The 17447-nt window shown below is 40.8% G+C and overlaps 1 protein-coding gene across 1 annotated transcript; it reads left to right on the plus strand.

Annotated features, from left to right (window-relative positions):
* Window positions 1-12194: 12194 nt before the first annotated feature.
* gig2q (grass carp reovirus (GCRV)-induced gene 2q) lies at window positions 12195-15696 on the plus strand. The gene is made up of 4 exons (XM_042086931.1): window positions 12195-13051; window positions 14110-14174; window positions 14716-14776; window positions 14896-15696. The coding sequence occupies exons 1-4, from the start codon at window positions 12356-12358 to the stop codon at window positions 15391-15393; spliced, it is 1320 nt and encodes a 439-aa protein (XP_041942865.1). The 5' UTR covers window positions 12195-12355; the 3' UTR covers window positions 15394-15696.
* Window positions 15697-17447: the final 1751 nt, after the last annotated feature.

Genomic DNA, 17447 nt, shown 5'->3' on the forward strand with positions numbered 1-17447 from the left:
CAGACACCTCACAACCCTGTATAAACTTCCGCTCAATATTTGAGTCTGAAACATAGACAGTAAAAGAAGGTCTCGCGGGGGAAAGACTACAAACGTAAACAGACCCCCTTTCCGCAGTGATATCAAGGAGCAATGAGTCTTCCAACAGAAATCAATGGGATGTTAGGACAGGTTAGGGTCATATGGTAGGGCAAGCACTGACTTACAGGCGGGGCTTCAGTGATGTCACTACCTATGGCTAATTGGTAAATTACACCTGTCCTCTCAATCAGGAGACATAGACACAATTGGGTTTTGAGGCCTGCTGGAGGAGCACGGCCAAAGTTCTCCCTTTCCGTTTGTAGCCACATGAACTGTGGCATTAGGACAACCTTTTGCGTTGGATTACTTTTGGATTTTACACCACTTTAAAGATAAAGAAAAACTTGGGTTGATCCAGCTACACAGAGGAGTACCGGGCAGGGAGTGCCAGTACACCACAGGTATGTTGACCGCTCTCTGAGGCTCCTGCCAAGCTGACACACACACACGCATGCACACATGGATAGGACCTACTACCAAGCTCTGCACACCACACATAGGGTTAGTGTGTAGGGAGCAGTTAGGTCTTTTTGTGTTTGTTTTGCTTAGTTTGGGTTGCAATTGCGGAAGGCTTTAGTTGTAGTTAACATACCCTAGACAACGAAGAGCTTGGGCCAAGACCGCCTCGTAACAATGGGATTTTACAAAATGACAAATAAAACACAACAGAAACTGTATTTCGCTACGCTACAGTGGGCATTAGTTTGAATTGGCCACTTCAGTCGCGCATTACGCGGCGTGAAGCTGCGTGAAACTTTAGTACCACTTTCAGCCACTGTGCGTCGCTCTGCCACTGTACATCGCTCTGTCAGTAGCCTGCCTGCCGCCCCTTCTGAAAAAGCAGGAGGCTACCTTTAAACATAATTGTTGCCGAGAAAAATCCCAGCCTACGAATTCAATAACAAAATAAATCATGCATAATTAAACATTACCTCGATTTAGGCTACTTGGGTAGCCTATGGCATAAGGCTTGGCTACACAGTGGTACCGGTGCCGCTCCACAAAACGAAAAAATATCTTAATTTGCTGTCTACATTATTGTCAGTGCTGGGGGTGTAACGTGTACAATTCAAATTTTAGTAATTCATTACAGTTACTGAATAACTGTAACGCCCATTCCTGCGTTATTCTTGATATCTCTAATATATTGACTTATTGTTTCCATAGGCATGCAGTGCTTGCTTATTGAAAATATAGATTAGCCTAGACACATTATTTTATGGTAGAGATATGCGCAGGACAGAGCACGCATTCTCTCCTTGCACCGCTCTCCCCCAAACAGGTTGGCTTCAGCCCGCACCTCCCCTACGCAAATCAAAACAGTGTCTTGTGCAAGAACTGTTCATGCAGACTACAACTGGCGCGGTGTAGCCTACACAACTTTGTTCAAAATTGATGCATTCAAGTTAACTTTGCAAAGTTAGTGTTATAGCCTTCTTATCAGAACTTTGTCAATCGCAAACGCTAATTTATTCTAACGTCTCTCTACGGAACTACCTGTTTAATTTGAGGATGAAAGCACCTTTTTGATAATTGAGCCAGTAGAGAAATAACTGTTCAGAACTAATCTGTAGCCTAGGGTAGGCTTCTGCAGAAAACAATGTTGTTGGCGATTTAATACTATTTAATACTAAACAGGCTACGCAATAGAGGCTTAGACAACTATGACCCACGTTTTGGTTTCGTAAATTAATTTGCCCTTCTTCTTGACTGCAATGTATTCAATTGACTGCTTGACAAGTTATTTTTATTTTTCTGTACAATAAACAAATACATCTGCTTTATGCCACAGAATTACGCACTTGGCCAGCCTATAGAACGGGCACATTTTGGAGAGAATAGAGAATACGCACGCAAGAATCTGTAGGCTATTTGTGGCGGGTTACCAGCAAACAATGTTTAATGCATTAACTCAAGACGTCAAACGTTTTCTAAACAATAAAAAACAGAAAGGATGCAGCAGGCAGTCATTTCCAGTGGAAGAACAAAATGCTGAATGAAGCCCAAAGCTATGAAGGCATGTCTAGCAAGTTGTTATTTTTTGAAGACGTAAATGGTTGCGCTATAGGCCTAGTCAAGTTTGCAAGATGGAGACATAACATGTGAGCATGCCACACTATCCACAGCTGTGGTAGCGGGGGCAGGAGGATTACTGTTAGCGCAGGCTTTATATAATAAAATTCTGCAACAGAAGGCCTGCCTCGTATGCAGGCTTGCCCAAAATAAAGGCCTGTGGTTTGCGCAGCCTACAGTAAGTAGGCTAAATAACAGACCCGCCACAATGTGCGGAATGATGATTTTTTACGAGCAAGATGTTTGTGGTGCTCTAAGCGCACTGCATGTTCTTAAATAAGAATGATCATCAGTAATATTATCGACCATTATTTTGTGTAAATGGGCTATGCATTGGGTTAGACACCAGGGGCCATTTTCACAAAGCCTTTTATCTTACCACTAGGAGTACTCCTAAATAGCAATAAAAGATTTTAGCTAGGAGTTTCTCTTATTAAGTTATTCACAAAGCTTTTCAGACTTACTCTTAGTAAGGAAAAATGACAACTCCTAAACTAAGAATGAGTCTTCGTTGCTATGGATGACGAAATTACTCATGCACGTGCTTGACTGAAGTGACCACCTTGACTGGCTGATGATTGTAACGCGGGAATGATTCCAAACACCTCCCTTACAGATGACAGGTCTGAGAATGGACAGAAGATGATGAATAACTGAATAAAAAGTCCTAGCCTAAATGAATCAAGAGTAAGGCAAAACAGATAGCCTAGTAGCCTAATGAAACATACGGATTGATGTAGTATCTTTGTAACATTATTAAATTAAACTGTTACTATGCCTACAGTATGCCTACGTCTGCGAAGAGGAGAACATTTTAATTTGATTCACAATAACGTTACATTAAATTTACATGTTGACAATGAGTAGCCTAGTTTTGGTTGTTGTTGGTGGCGTTATTGAATGTTAGTTATGCCTACAGTACATTGCAAAATTGCTTCCTCACGATTGGAAGCTCCTGTAGCCGCATAGGATTTCAAAACATAGCGAAATGCCACAAAAAACGGTTTGTGAATAGGTCTGTGAGTTAGGAGTCCTCTCGACTTCTTTTAAGCCATCACAGAGGTGGGAACAGGCTCGGACTGGTAATCTGTACAACCGGGCAAATGCCCGGTGGGCCGGTCCACATGTGGGCCGGTGACCTCCGGGAATTTTCTTTTATTTATTTTTTTAAAGTTATTTAGACTAGGCCTATTTGCGGCCCGTCATGTAGGCATAGGCCTAGCCTATAAATGCAGTTGCATCCATTTGGCTTGGGGGGTGACAGGTCAATCATTTTGGCCTCTTTCATGACAGATTCAGTGTGTGTTACGATCGCACCCCCCTGCCCCCACCCCTCAAGTGGATTTGTCCAAGCAGCCGCTAGGTTTGTGGGGAAATATAGCCTACGAGTGCATGGTAGCCTAGTAGGTGCCCTCCGCTGGCTGGTGTTCACATCATCACAGTTTAACCATAAACAGCAACCAGGTCTAGTTTTATTCCATAAATATAGTTTTTATAGATGTTAGTTGCACGCGCTACCAAGAGCTTCCATTTACTGCACCATGTAGGCTACTGTAGTGCGGTTCTGTCAACATAAAAAAAACTACGGGTAGTCTACCATTTTCGCACAACTTGGTGGAAAAGTGTAGCACAGGTTAAAAAAAATCCATTCATTTTTGGAGCTAATCCTACTCAAAAGGAACTTCAAAGTATTTCCCATATAGTAGGCCTAGCCTTTTAGCTCACAACGACAGTGAAAGTGAAACTTGGAAAGTGAAGTCTCTCCACCGAGTTTTACATTAAATGCACAATCAATCGCGATTCGCGAGTCGATGCAGGTAAAAAGTAGGCCATCAACTGGTAGGTTAGTAACGAAGGTAGCCTAATTTTGCAAAATGTGATGACGGCACACAAACTTGGGCAAAAAAGTTTAGTAGGCTATACACTTGTGGTGATAGCCTACAGTTAATGTGAATCGCGGACTATAACCAAAGTAAAGGAGATTTGCACCAAATTAAGGCTGTGGTTGTGTTTCTACAACATGTTGGCAAAAAACTTAATTTCTGTCAACTATGACGATGTCCATGTTCAGTAGCCTATATTTTTTAGTCAAGCAGTGACGTGGTTTAATGCATGGGGTAACATGACGTGAGACAGACAGAATATGAGACTGTCTTGCCTATCCCTGAATCCTGTCCTTCTCAAATCACTTTAAAATGGTGTGATTAGCAACCAGAATTTTAAAAAAATCCCGGAGAGACACCACCGGACCCCCGTGTTATTGTGATTATAGGCTATAGATCTAAAATCTAAATGTTTAATGTTTGGGTTCAGTTTATGAAATGTGGCTACGGCATAATAGGCCTACTGGGTGTTTGTTATTTATGGGGGGAATCAGCAATTTTTTTGTGGGGGGGGGGTCGTCGGTCCAGTGGTGGGCCGGTCCAGGAGAAAATTGCCAGGGCCGAATTTTGTTCCCAGTCCGACCCTGGGTGGGAAGGTGAGAAAGGTAAGACTTCAGTGGGTGCAAACCGTGTATTTCTACACGCCTCTGTTCCTGAGAAATCCCAAGCTAAACAGTGGCTAGTTTTCATCAAAATCCCTGTTTTTTTTTTCTAGAAATGGAGATATTGCGTCTTTTATGAGTCACTATCACCGACATATTCGGCACTCTGGCAAGGACGTGCCCACTTGCAAGCGCGACTCGGCCTACCACCCACTCCGCTAGGCCCGGCTCGTGGTGGAGATGGAACTCCCTTCTCAGCACGGTGTTTAGTCACTCCTTGTAATGTTTCTGACCTGTCGTGGTCAGAGTCATCTTGTCTTAGTAGAAAGGTGGACTCATCCAGCGTTGTCTGGCGAAAACGCACCTGCTGCAATATCTTTTTCTTCGACTTTTTCATTTCCCCCTTCAGCACCTGAGAAGTGTTGCCAGCAAAGTTTTTGGCACTCAATGAGTTAATAGGCCTATATTGTGAAGATTTTTCTTGCCATCTAAGGCACGAGCGCATCGTTGAGGCCAAGCCTCACCAAGTAGCCCATTTGTTTACAACTAACATTACATTTAACTAGATGTACCGCAGAGCGGTACAAAATATGACCGCCGCCCAGTCCAGCACATTTTTTCCACAAAAATAAATCACGCTGAAAGGCCTATATGATTCTAACTGTCTTATGCATTATCCACACTCAATTCTCACTGGTATCTGTTAGACAACAAGTACCAAAACATGATTAGTTCATAGATTTCACATGTAAAATTCATTTTATACAACCCCACCCCCATCTTGCCTGTTCATAATTCTGAGAAATTCTTGAAATGTGTGCGTGTACACGTTCATGTGTGTGTGTGTGTGCGTGCTTGTGTGTTTGCCTGCGTATGTGTGTTTGTGCATGTACATGCATGCGTACATATGTCTACTGTGTGAGTATGTGTCATACGTATGATTACTGTGAATGTATGTGTGTGCGTGTGTATCAGTTTATACACATGTGTGCACATGGAATGGGTTAACATGACCCCTGGAGGCAAACACTGTAACACCTTCCACCTAACCCAAGTGAGTGGGGGTCGTTATTAGGTTGGATTTTGTAGTTAGGCTACTGCAAATGTAACACCCTCGTTTCTATGAAACTGGAAACATCTGAACCAGGAGACTTTGTCACAAGACAAAACAGATGTCTCAAAGCCCATTAGATTAACGTGAGCCTGTGGTTTAGATTTGTAAGACAAATATTTGGTTAGACTAGGCTAGCTATTGTAACACCCCCAATTATCAGCACTTTTGTTCAGAAATTCATTTGTTCAGAACAACGATGTTTTTTAACACTTCAAAATAACATTTGCTAAATTAACCTTACATTTTTCAGTAGCTATAGGTGTGTAGATTTGAACAAAATCGGGATTGTTTCTTAACGGGAGCATTTACTGCCTGAAATATCCGATTTTGTTTACCACGCTCAGAGTTATAGTGCTGGCCTGATGGGTCGCCCTTTTTACGCCGTTTCAACGGCACATGAACGGTTAGACCGAGAATTCTCGTCATGAAATTAAAATTCCACTGGAGCTCCAAGCGGTTGTGTACACGCAGCCTTACAACACTGTTTACAGCTCACGGTAAAATGTAATTTTTGGTACATAGCTAATTTAGATACACCTATTGTGGCAGATGGCAGAAATACGGGACGGTAATAGGGGGAGTTCCGATAACTTTACACTGACACAACGTAACAATGCCCTGAAGTCGCGGTCAACATAAAATCCAAAACTTTTTGATCACCAAGTTGAGCTCAACCACAAATAATTCAGATTCTTTTTAATATCATCCAATAACTAATTCAATGTTGATTTAGGCCTATAGGCCTAACTCGGCCTACTTAGCAACACCATTGAACACCACTTAAAAGTTCAAAAGTTGCTGCTGCTGTACTAAAGAGATGTGGACGGCACGGCAGGGCATGCCCAATGAAAATAAATGAACGCAACGCAACACAACACAGACCCCGCTTCTCTCGCGTCAGTCACTGAAATGAACGCAACACAGAACCCGCTTCTCTCGCGGCAGTCACTAACAATAGCCTAGAATAAATGCATGGGGAAAAACACTTCCCCATGACAAAGACATCGTAAAACACTAAAAGTTAATATTTTGTCACTAGCAACATACATCTGTCCTTTGTCAAATACAGTTGCATGTATACAGTGTAGTTGCATGTAGCTCTGAACAAAACCGTTCAAGAGTTATTTAAGGAGAAGTCGAACGTGTGTTTTGTTTCATTCGTCCCTCCTGGCTGATGAAACAGCATGGGGGACGAATGAAACATCCTACAGCTTAAATTATGTAAACTTCCCACGACATATCATGAATGGTACTTCAAGTATGTGTTATTTTAGATAGATTGCTGCTGGGCTATATGTCTTGGTTCATGTCTGTTAACAACTCATTGCCGTCAAGCGCGTATCTCGCAGTTGCATCCATTACAAACAAACATGCAATGTGAACGTCTGGGATTGGGGAGAGCACTAAATGCTCTACTGAATAAGCACGAAGTCAAACCTTTAAATGAAAAACACTCTTTAATAATCAAAAAAATAAACCGCCTTGTGACCATCAAAAATGTATCGCCTGTAACTCCGTGATAACAGGACGTAACAGGAAGGCATTTGGCTGAGCAACAGAGGTTAATATACTCTATATTTTGTCCAAATGATGTCTATCATCGTTGCACTCGGAGAAAACCGGAATGTTTAATTTGTCCTGCGTTTCTTCTATGGCTGCAAACGGGATTCACTCGCAGTTAACCAAATATTTCTTTATTAGGGCAGGGCAGGCATATTTCTGGCTATTAAATTATTTCTAAGCCAGTCTGCTAAAGTCTGTAGTGAAGTCTGTGTAGAGTTTTCCAGGCTCCATTTCTTTTTACGAGACACCCTGCTCACAAGAGACATCTGCCGGTTGTTTGGGTTGTTGCAGCGTCATTGCAGCGTCACTGGAAAAATACAAATTAAAGTCGCGTGATCCCGCGTGATGTTACGCGCGGACCGCGAGGGAAGCTGGCCAATTTGAAGTAATGCCCACTGTACTTGTTTTGGAACATCAACGAACGTCCATAGCCACTCGGTGAGTTGCACAGTTTTAAAAATGAACGTTAAGGGTTGTTTTAAGGACATGTTTGTGCATGCCCATAGCCAGCCAGTCAAAGGCGATTCAAAACGAGTCAGAAAGTCGAGACAGGACCCATCGTCATAATTTCGGTTTCCATCACTCTAGTTCATCCAAAACAAACCAGAAAAGGGATTCAAAGTGCTAAATACCGGAATTATCCTTTAAACCTTCTATATTAAATCTTTGCATCACTGTGGTCATCTACTTCCTCGTTGTCGGAAACGGTGACGTTGTCGGAAAAGGTGAGTTTGTGATGTATAACAAATGAACGATCATCATCAAGTTTTATGAAATGAATTAAAATCTTCATAAATCCAGGCTGAGTTTGCCACGTTTAGCCTAAATAATCAAACAGATAGCTTGCAGACAAGCAGCCCGTTATCACATAGCCTAGGCATTAGGCAAACTAATCTACATGTCTGCTGCTGATAGTTAGTTTCTCAAATTTCACATTAATTATTTTATTCAAAATGGTTAAATGCCTTTGGGTATTGTTTGAAGCCAAGATGCCCACTGAGAGGTGGATTCAGGGGAGGGAGAGACAATTCAGGGAGGCAGCAAAGGGCAGCACATCACTGCAGAGTTGGCTGCGAAAAAGCCAACCAGCAGTTGAGACAGAGACTTTGCACTGTGATAAAGATGACATGACACTGTGTAGGCGAATTGATTAATTAATCACTCATATTTTAGCCTACTAATGGCAATGTTTCATAATTACATTACATTTAAAGGTTGTATCATCGATTTCAGACCCTGATCTGTTTTGTTTGAACATCAACAGAAGTGACGTATTCCCGCTATCGCTGATACAACTTTTAAGATGAGGAGCAGTCACAAGCCTCCAGACTATGTAAGGAAAATGTGGACCAGGAGGAGGCACATAGGGCAGGTAGGCCTAAGTGATGATCACCAAATATGAGGTGAGAGGACCATGCTAGAAAGTACAGGGTTAAAGAGCTGCATGCTAAATAATTGTAATCTAAAAAACCATAGGCTATTTTAGTTCATTTCATGTCATTTCAAAGATCTTGCCTGAGCAGAACATAAATACCACTAGTGGGCATTAAAATAATAATGATAATGGCAATAACAATAATATGTAATTGGACAGATGATGAACCCAGTGCATCAGCTGCATTCAGAGAGCCAGATAGGATATTGATAGGGATATTGATGTAGGGATTTTATTACTATTAGTAGTAGTTACTGTAAGGTGATTTAGTGCTGTATTTCAGTGTTACTTCTTTGTGTATATATATTCTAATAAAGACCCTGTTATTGTCAGTCCTTTATATAGCCCGTGAGTTGTTTTTTTTTGTTGTGTTTTTTTTTTTTTTGGGGGGGGGGGGTGCCCTTTTTTCAGGTCAGAACAACTGCCCCTCAAAAGTTCTGTGCACGTCCCTGATTGAAGTTGATAGATCAAGCCATGCACAGTTCCACGAGTGGTGAGAATCATGAAATGGGCATTTGCTGTATTACAGTACTGCAGTCAGGCTTGGGATGTGATCCATCAAGGACAAATGGCGGAAGATTTACTTTAATGTTCCATTACAATGTATTATTTTTTTATATTATTATATGTAAGTATTATTTTGAAAAGAACCAGAAAATAGCCTTTGTAAGGTGTTCAGGTCTGTGGGACCAGTCTTCAATGTTTGCTAAAAGAAAAATGATGCTATTTATTATTTTTTCAAACTCTTGGCCTTTGCTCATTTTCTGTGAAGAACATAAACACACATATTACATATTCATAAATGTGATCTCACAGGGGTAAATGGCAAATATTAACCATAATTGGTATTTGAGCTAAAGTTAAGTATTTTTACATAAATTGTTATGGCTGTATTGATTTAAAAACCTAATAATGCGGTGGGTCCACCAGACCCGGGAACATTGGCTAAGTAACAAAAATATGAACTCCTAACAAGGGCAGATTTAACCAAATATGGGTAGATTTGGAATCTGTGTACTTTGTGACAATCGATCTCCTATTCTGAAACCAAAATTCACAACGAAAAACAAGGCATGTTCTGTCATGAAATAGAGCTTATAAAAGAGGCTGAAATGCTGTTGTACTCAGGCTGTGGGTAACGCATGTTGTGCCATGAAGGAGGGCCTTTACGGATCCCAGGTACAGCATGGTGCATTTGCTAGCCCATTTGCTGTTGTTGTATCACACCCTTTTGCATAATTTAAGTATTTAAGCTTAGTTGTTGATTGGCCTAGGATGTTGTACCGTGATTGGAAGGCCTTTACAGATCCTGTGTACGACATGCGGCGCATTTGCGACTGCCACAAGCCAATTATTCATAGGCTTGGTTGTCCACTGTGAGAAATCCCCTTCCTATAGCGCAAGGTATTTAACAACTTTTCTGTGTATGTCTAAAATTTCTGTTTCACTCACTATATGAAAATCCACAGTAAGGAACTAAAACACAACTCAATTTAAATGGATAATGGTTCTTCTCCCATTTTTAATATGTTATTACAAGCACAAGTTAAAAGAAGCCCCATTTTTAATATGTTATTACAAGCACAAAAGAAGCCCCATTTTAATATGTTATAACAAGCACAAATTAAAAGAAGCTTCATTTTTAATATGTTATTACAAGCACAAAAGAATCCCCATTTTTAATATGTTATAAGCACAAGTTAACAGAAGCCCGTTTTTAATTATTAAGTTATCAAGCACAAGCAACATTTTTCCATTTCCGTTTGGGTTTCAGAATAGGAAATCAATTGGCGTGAAGTCACTCGGATTGTTTAGCCCCGACCTGATGGATATTTTGTTTAACACACTCTAAAATCTACTTACTACACAGACTCCAATTTGAGCATTTGTCAGGTTTTAAATGAGGACAGGTTGCATTCTGACAGATTGCATATCTCAGAATAACACCTTGTGGTTTTGGCAAGGGATGACAGCTACTGGTTCACACTTGCACAGGTGTCAATACAAGAATTACTAGTGCATCTTGAAATGTTTCTGATGTAGTGGCAGTATTCTACCATTTGATGGCAATAGATAACAAGTAATCATCTATGCTGACAGAGCCAGCACTGCACAAAATTAACAGATCCTTGTGATGAATTATGCATTCTTTTGAGGTCTTTGTCATGCATTTATTCACTTTGGTATTGGTACAGTAATCTTTCTGTACCAACAAATGCCACACACTTTGGCAATCCAGGTAAAGTGATTACAATACTTCTCATCAGGGGAAACCCATGAATCAGCAAACACAGATAATATGCTGCCTAACACAGAGATGCCATGGAGAGATAAAGCAACAGTCATCTCCATAACTGAGTATAAGCTTGGGCTGCATCTCGCACATGGTCGTACCAGAGCCATCAAATGACCCTGGCATAAAAAATCTATCAGGTAAGTGGAAATGGCTAAACTTGTGATTTTGATTCAACATCAGAGCTAAGAGGAGAGAAATGAAAGTCATCCTTTATGCCAGTATAGAGAACTTTTTGGATGCTTCATTTTTACTGTTCTTACTGAATCTTCTAATCCGACTTGAATAACTTGAGCGCACCACACAAAACCAGTGAGCCACATAGTGCTTATTGACACCACCTTTCTGCTCTTCTGCTGAAACGAAAGTGAAAGAATAAAATCAGCACTTAGTCACTTGTGACGGTGAAATCGAGAGGTGAGATTTGCTTTATGATGTTTCCCTTATTATCAGAGAATGCTTTTTCACTGGTAAAAGCTCAACAAATCTATGTTTTATATAGTCAAAGAATTTGTAATGATGGTTTAGACACATTTACAACCACTCGGTTTCATGCGTCACCAAGGAAGTTTCAATTGTAGGGACTTAAAGAAATCAAAAGGTAGTTTTATTTTTCATAACACCCTTTTCAACAAATCTACATCTAAGGACATCTAAACTTGAATTCTGTGCACCCAAGGTACTATTAATTAAATACTGATGAGGTTTGGAGACATGTTTGGTATGTTTAAAAGAGCATAATAACTAGTGACTACCAGACTATATTCATATACATGTACTATATGTAATAGTTTTGATATGCATGAGTCCGTTTCTTTTGTGACTGAGTAAAAAAGGAATTCTGTAAAGCTGAGATTACCTAACCTAGTTGTAGCTTCAGTGGAATAAGAATAGAGGCACTGATCAAGAACAACCTGGCAGCCCAATTACACGTAATTTGCATTCACTGATCATATGTTTATCAGTGACCATTTTCTGATTCTGACAACTGTGTAAAAACTATTTAAACTCTTCCGTCCTTCCCTTGCCTATCCTCAGACCCATCAGACACTGATCTCAGAAAATGTCTATTTATTAATCTAATGTATGTATGTCTTTCTTACTTGGCAATGGTTGTCAAATTGCAATAAACTAAACTTGAACCTGAGGTGTATAAATGTCTCCTTCATGAATAACAGAGGACAGAGGAGCAAAAGATGAGCAGAAAAGCTACATTTAGTAAAAATCTTCAAAAGGGTCCAGACCACAAGGGGGAGACAACGTACATCATGTACCACGGAACCACTATGCTTCATTCGGTCTGAGGATGGCATGCTTGGCCCTGGCGTCTATGTCAGCCGCAGTTTTGCCAAGACAGCCTGCTACCCTAGGGGATCCAAAGGCCAGAAACGAGCTGTGCTCAAACTGAGCGTCCGTGTGGGCAGAGTGAAAATGATTGACAGGCAAGGCCACCACTTGCAGAAGAGCTGGCACCAGGCAGGATACGACACGGCCTGGGTCCCGCCCAACTGTGGCATGGTGAAAAGTGGGTGTCAGGAGAACTGTGTCTGGGACCCTAAGAGAATCAGAGTGCTCTCCGTTCAAAGCAACAACCGAGAGAGCAATGATGATGAATCAACAGATGAAGATGATGAAGGGGATAACTATGATGATGAAGAAGAAGGGGATGATGAGGATTATGATGAAGATCATAAAGAAGAAAGTGATGATGAGGAAGAAGATGATGATGATGATGATGATGAGACCGACAACAGTAGCCATGAATCCAGAGAGGAAGAGAATAGTGTTAGAGAAGGAGGTGTGTCTGGTGATGAGTTCACACACTACTATGGATATGTAAATGCACAAGATGCCTCTCCAGATCATGTCGATGACAGATCCTCTGATGATGATGATGATGATGACGAAGCCAGTGACAAAGAGGGTTTCAGCTGTGGTGAAAGTGGCGATGCTTTCACAAAGGCTGGTGCAAGGGAATCCAGTGGAGAATCTAGGGATAATGATTATTACTACTGATGTGTCAATCCCTTTTATATCGTGTTTACTCCATAGGATCACAACAGGTTATGACATATCTATGGTCTCAAAGCAGTATTTCTGTCTCACAAGTAATAGGTCGAAACATGAAGAGGAATGGGTTAATTAGGCGATTCCTCTCAATATCTGAATAAAGAATAATGTTTGCATACATCACTCTGTGTGTGTGTGTGTGTTAGTGATTATGTAAACAATGACACAAGTACAAATGAGTAGAATTTTCCCTGATCCATAGGCTACAGTACTTTTAAACACTGGCCTGTTTCACTTAGTCTGGCTCTGGTTGAATGCCATCTTATTCAGTCCATTGTTATTTGGCTAAATAAACAAATTCAGAATACTTAGACTTCTTCTTCATTTTGAGTAGCCTAATCAATAGTAGGCCTACGTGCCAAAATAACCATCATTGTAGGGCATCTGTAGTGGAATACATTTTAAAAGTAACAGTTGTCCCCAAATTGTTTGTAGGCTACCTATAATTTAATTGCAAGGTGTTTTTGCGTCTATAGTTCTGCTGTGACGGTGAATTTGCCATGCATTTAGATAGGCTGCTTTATGTTAGCCTGGAAACCCGACGGAATGTATGAATGCGAGTCTGGCTCTATGCTCTATTCGCACTTTATATTTCCCATTTGTTTAAAGGGCAACGATTATTCACAAAAGTAGACTATTGCATTCCTACATTTTACACCATAATCGCCTGCACTCATGGCAGCTCTCTAAGTGGTAGTGTTTGGAGTTTACCTCTGAGCTGTTCAAATTATGTATGCCATCCTCGCTTCGTCAACCAAGGTCCAGGAACTGGAGTCGACTGCGTGGTAGGGCTGGTAAATTATTTAGCCCTGCGCATGCTCAAGACAAATTCAGCTAACCTGTACACATTTGTTTTATCATTATTAATTATTTTACACCGCAACATTATCGACAACTGGTCTCCAATGAGCCTACTGTCGTGGGAATTATAATGTTGTTTTCGTCTTTTTTGTAGTAGGCCTAGCCCATCTGTTAACATGTGCAAAGCCTAACCCACTGCCAAAAATCACATGTTGATGTCAAAACGTACTCTTCACAAAGCTGTCGACTTTGCTAACAGGTAACATTTGCTTTTCTCTTTCTTTCAGTCATAGTAAGAAAAAAGACTACGGATGGAAATAAGTGGTTAGATGAAGTAGCCTATAGCCTGCCTGTGACACAGTATCGCTGTGACAAGATAGATCCATTAGCAGTGTACCGTATATTAACGTGGTGAGGCTGATGGTAACAACTTATTTAATTATGTTCAGATAGTCTTATTATCTATAACCTTAGTCTATTATCTTCCTCAGAAGCACCCAAACCAATGTATTGCCTGGTGTCTCTGTTCAACAGTCTGATATTAGCCTATCCAAAATGAAGGCAATAGAATAGGCCTAGGCCTACTTCTGAGGACATAGCCATTTTGGAAGCAACTCCAGGCTTCAACGATCCTTCGCCACCTGCTAAGTCTTTGTTTATCATGCTTTATGTAGCCTAGATGTATAAACTGACTACATCAAGCGTCACAAGTAGTTTCTCAATATGAATTGAAAGTCTATCACTATTAATATACTAATAGCTACATGTAATGGCATTTGTGCATTAAATTTGCCCTATAGCTGTATATACAGTAGCAGAGGAAATCACGGAAGTTTCAGAATGCTTTTCAGGATGAATCTTGTGAGAAGGTTACTTTCATAAAAAATCTCAAATCTGCATACATAAAATGATTCTTGAGGTAAAATATGCTCCAATGTCAGGGGAAAAACACATTTTTCATCTCCAAAACACTATTACAGCTCCTGTTCATAGGAACACCTGCAGGGACAACCATGAACAAGGCCTTAGAGGTCAGTGGTCCTCACCATGCCTCAGAGAGCAATAAAGTCCAGGAGGACCACTGCATGATGTACCATGGCACCACTCTAAGGGCAGCCCGCCGCATCCAGCGCTTTGGCTTCATCCCCTCCACAGACGGCTCTCTTGGCCGGGGCGTTTACGTCAGCCGTAGCTTCGAGAAGGCCACGCACTATCCTGGAACGACGCAGCGAGGCCAGAGGCTCGCTATTCTGAAGCTCCGAGTGTGCATGGGCAAGGTTCTGGAAATCAAAGGGATGGATCATTCTCTGCGGAAGAGCTGGCATAAGGAGGGGTACGACGCTGCCTGGATCCCGGCCACGGGAGAACGGCTGGAAGAACATTGCATTTGGGATCCCAAGCAGATCACTGTACTTAATATCATAACGGCCGACCACAACAACTGCTTTGTGGAACCCCCTAGCGAGTCTTCTCTGTGAGTGCTGACAGATTATGCTGAAAGCACGAACCAGTCCAGTTTCAACATCATTTTATGTATCTCTATTGATTTTCTTTTCCTTGTCTTCTTTTATGTCTTGCTGTTCTTGAGAGGTTCCACACAGCACAGCATAAAAATAGCCATTTCCTTTGGGTCTGATTAATTCAGCCCATTATGGTTGTGTGGGGTGTTTGTTTGTTTGTGTTTGTTCATGTTCCTGAAGCCCCACAGTTACTACTCCGATTTCTAGGTTGAATGCAGTGGTTTTGGCTTTATTTATATTGCAGTGAATACATTAAATCAGTGTACCCATGTGGAAACTGGTGTCTGTAACTGTTGCTAGAATTAAATTATGCTGAACAGTGTTTGGACATGATTATGAAAATATAAAGAGAACTATATTGTTATGACATCTTAATAGACATTCTATGTAATTATCATGTTTGTTATTAAACATATTGAAGTATAGTTTTAGTTGTTTCTTGGTAAATCATCAGATTGCATAACTGTCCAACCAGCCAATTCAACAATGCAAACACTGAAATGAAATTTCGCGTCACATTTTGAATCAGGCGATGACTTTTCCTATAGCCCGAGGTGGTATAGCTCCAGGTCACTGAGAGGAAAATTGAAAAGGAACGGGCTGTGCAATAGAAACGTATGCTGTCATTCTGAGCGTCTCTTTCCAGAGATGGAGGGGGCTGTGAATAAGTGTGTTTGAATGACTAGTGCTCCAGCTCGAGGCTGCCAGTAAATGTGATTCCAATAGTTCCTGTGATGCACTCTCAAAGTGAGGGGCCTGCCACATCCTTCAGTTACATTTCCGTGTACCTTTTCACAAGTTAAGACAAGGTTGGCAGTTAAGTCAATGCTAGCAGCAGTGAAACTAAGTCTTTATTGTTTACAAACTCTTGATTCTACCTGAGATATAAAGTAGTCTGTAGATACATTAAATAAAATGAATTTCAGCTTATCTTACAATATTGCCATAAGTGTGGACCAGGTGTACCATGGTTTTTATCTTGTCAGTTTCACACCTGTTTTGCTTATGATAATTTCCTTATGGAAATTCAATCTAGAAGTGATGTAGGGCCGTGTGATTGTGACAGAGAAGCAAGCCAATTTGATGCTGGCAGAAGAAGAAGCATGGGTATCACTGGCAATGAGTTGCCTACAAAGCCGCATAAGACAGCGAGATAAACAGGAGATTTACACAAACATGTTCCTTGTTGTTTCCTGCCTTGACTTGTCTTGTTTGAAAACAGCCCATAAACAACACGCATACCATTTTTTTTAATTTAGTGTTTTGCTGAAAACCGCATCAAACAACAAAAGAGGAATGTGTGAATAGCAAAATATGGGCTATGGTCTGCCTGAGTGAAAGACTGTGAAGGTAGCAACCATAGCATCACTCACACAGGGATCTCTCCACATACAGCTCGAACCTCACATCACTGGCACTCAGAGCAGTATCAAGACTGAGACAGCAGGTGGCTAGATCAAGTGTTGATGTGGCAGGAAGAAGGCAGGTTAGGTTTGATCTAAAGATGCCTGGGGTGACCGTGCATTGTAATGTCAGATTTAATCCGAATCAGCTTTTATTCGCCAAGTATGCATCACGCACACATACAAGGAATTTTGTTCTGTCCGTTGGTATCACTCTGGCATACAGTAAACAGACAGTGACAATAGACAATACACACATACAGTATACAGGCATATTACCGTATACACCCAGAAAACAATAAACAAGCATTATACATATAAAGCGATATACAGGTTATATAAAAAGAAAACAATGTACATAAAGTGCAGTATGGAGCGCAAACAACAATAATGTCCTGAGATATAATGTGCAGAATGTAATAACTGTATGACCAAGCAACAGTTTATATATGCTCAGCTGTTCATGAGGATGATGGCATGTAGATGTGATGACATTTAGGAGCCTTGTCCAGTTCTGTTTAATAGTAATTAAACATAATACAGCATGCTATTGAGTGTAAAAGCTGTGCGTAATATACAAAAAATAGACAGATTTGTGACTTAGGAAAC

The sequence above is a fragment of the Alosa sapidissima genome, chromosome 1 (genome assembly GCF_018492685.1).
Source record: "Alosa sapidissima isolate fAloSap1 chromosome 1, fAloSap1.pri, whole genome shotgun sequence".
Taxonomy (NCBI): domain Eukaryota; kingdom Metazoa; phylum Chordata; class Actinopteri; order Clupeiformes; family Clupeidae; genus Alosa; species Alosa sapidissima.

Excerpts from the sequence above, each read along its gene's own strand:
- gig2q (XM_042086931.1), top strand. The coding sequence starts at position 12,356 with ATGCTTGGCCCTGGCGTCTATGTCAGCCGCAGTTTTGCCAAGACAGCC. Across the intron at positions 13,052-14,109 it reads AATCTAGGGATAATGATTAT|ACTGCCAAAAATCACATGTT; the intron begins TACTACTGATGT and ends AAAGCCTAACCC. Across the intron at positions 14,777-14,895 it reads TGCTTTTCAGGATGAATCTT|CTCCTGTTCATAGGAACACC; the intron begins GTGAGAAGGTTA and ends ACACTATTACAG.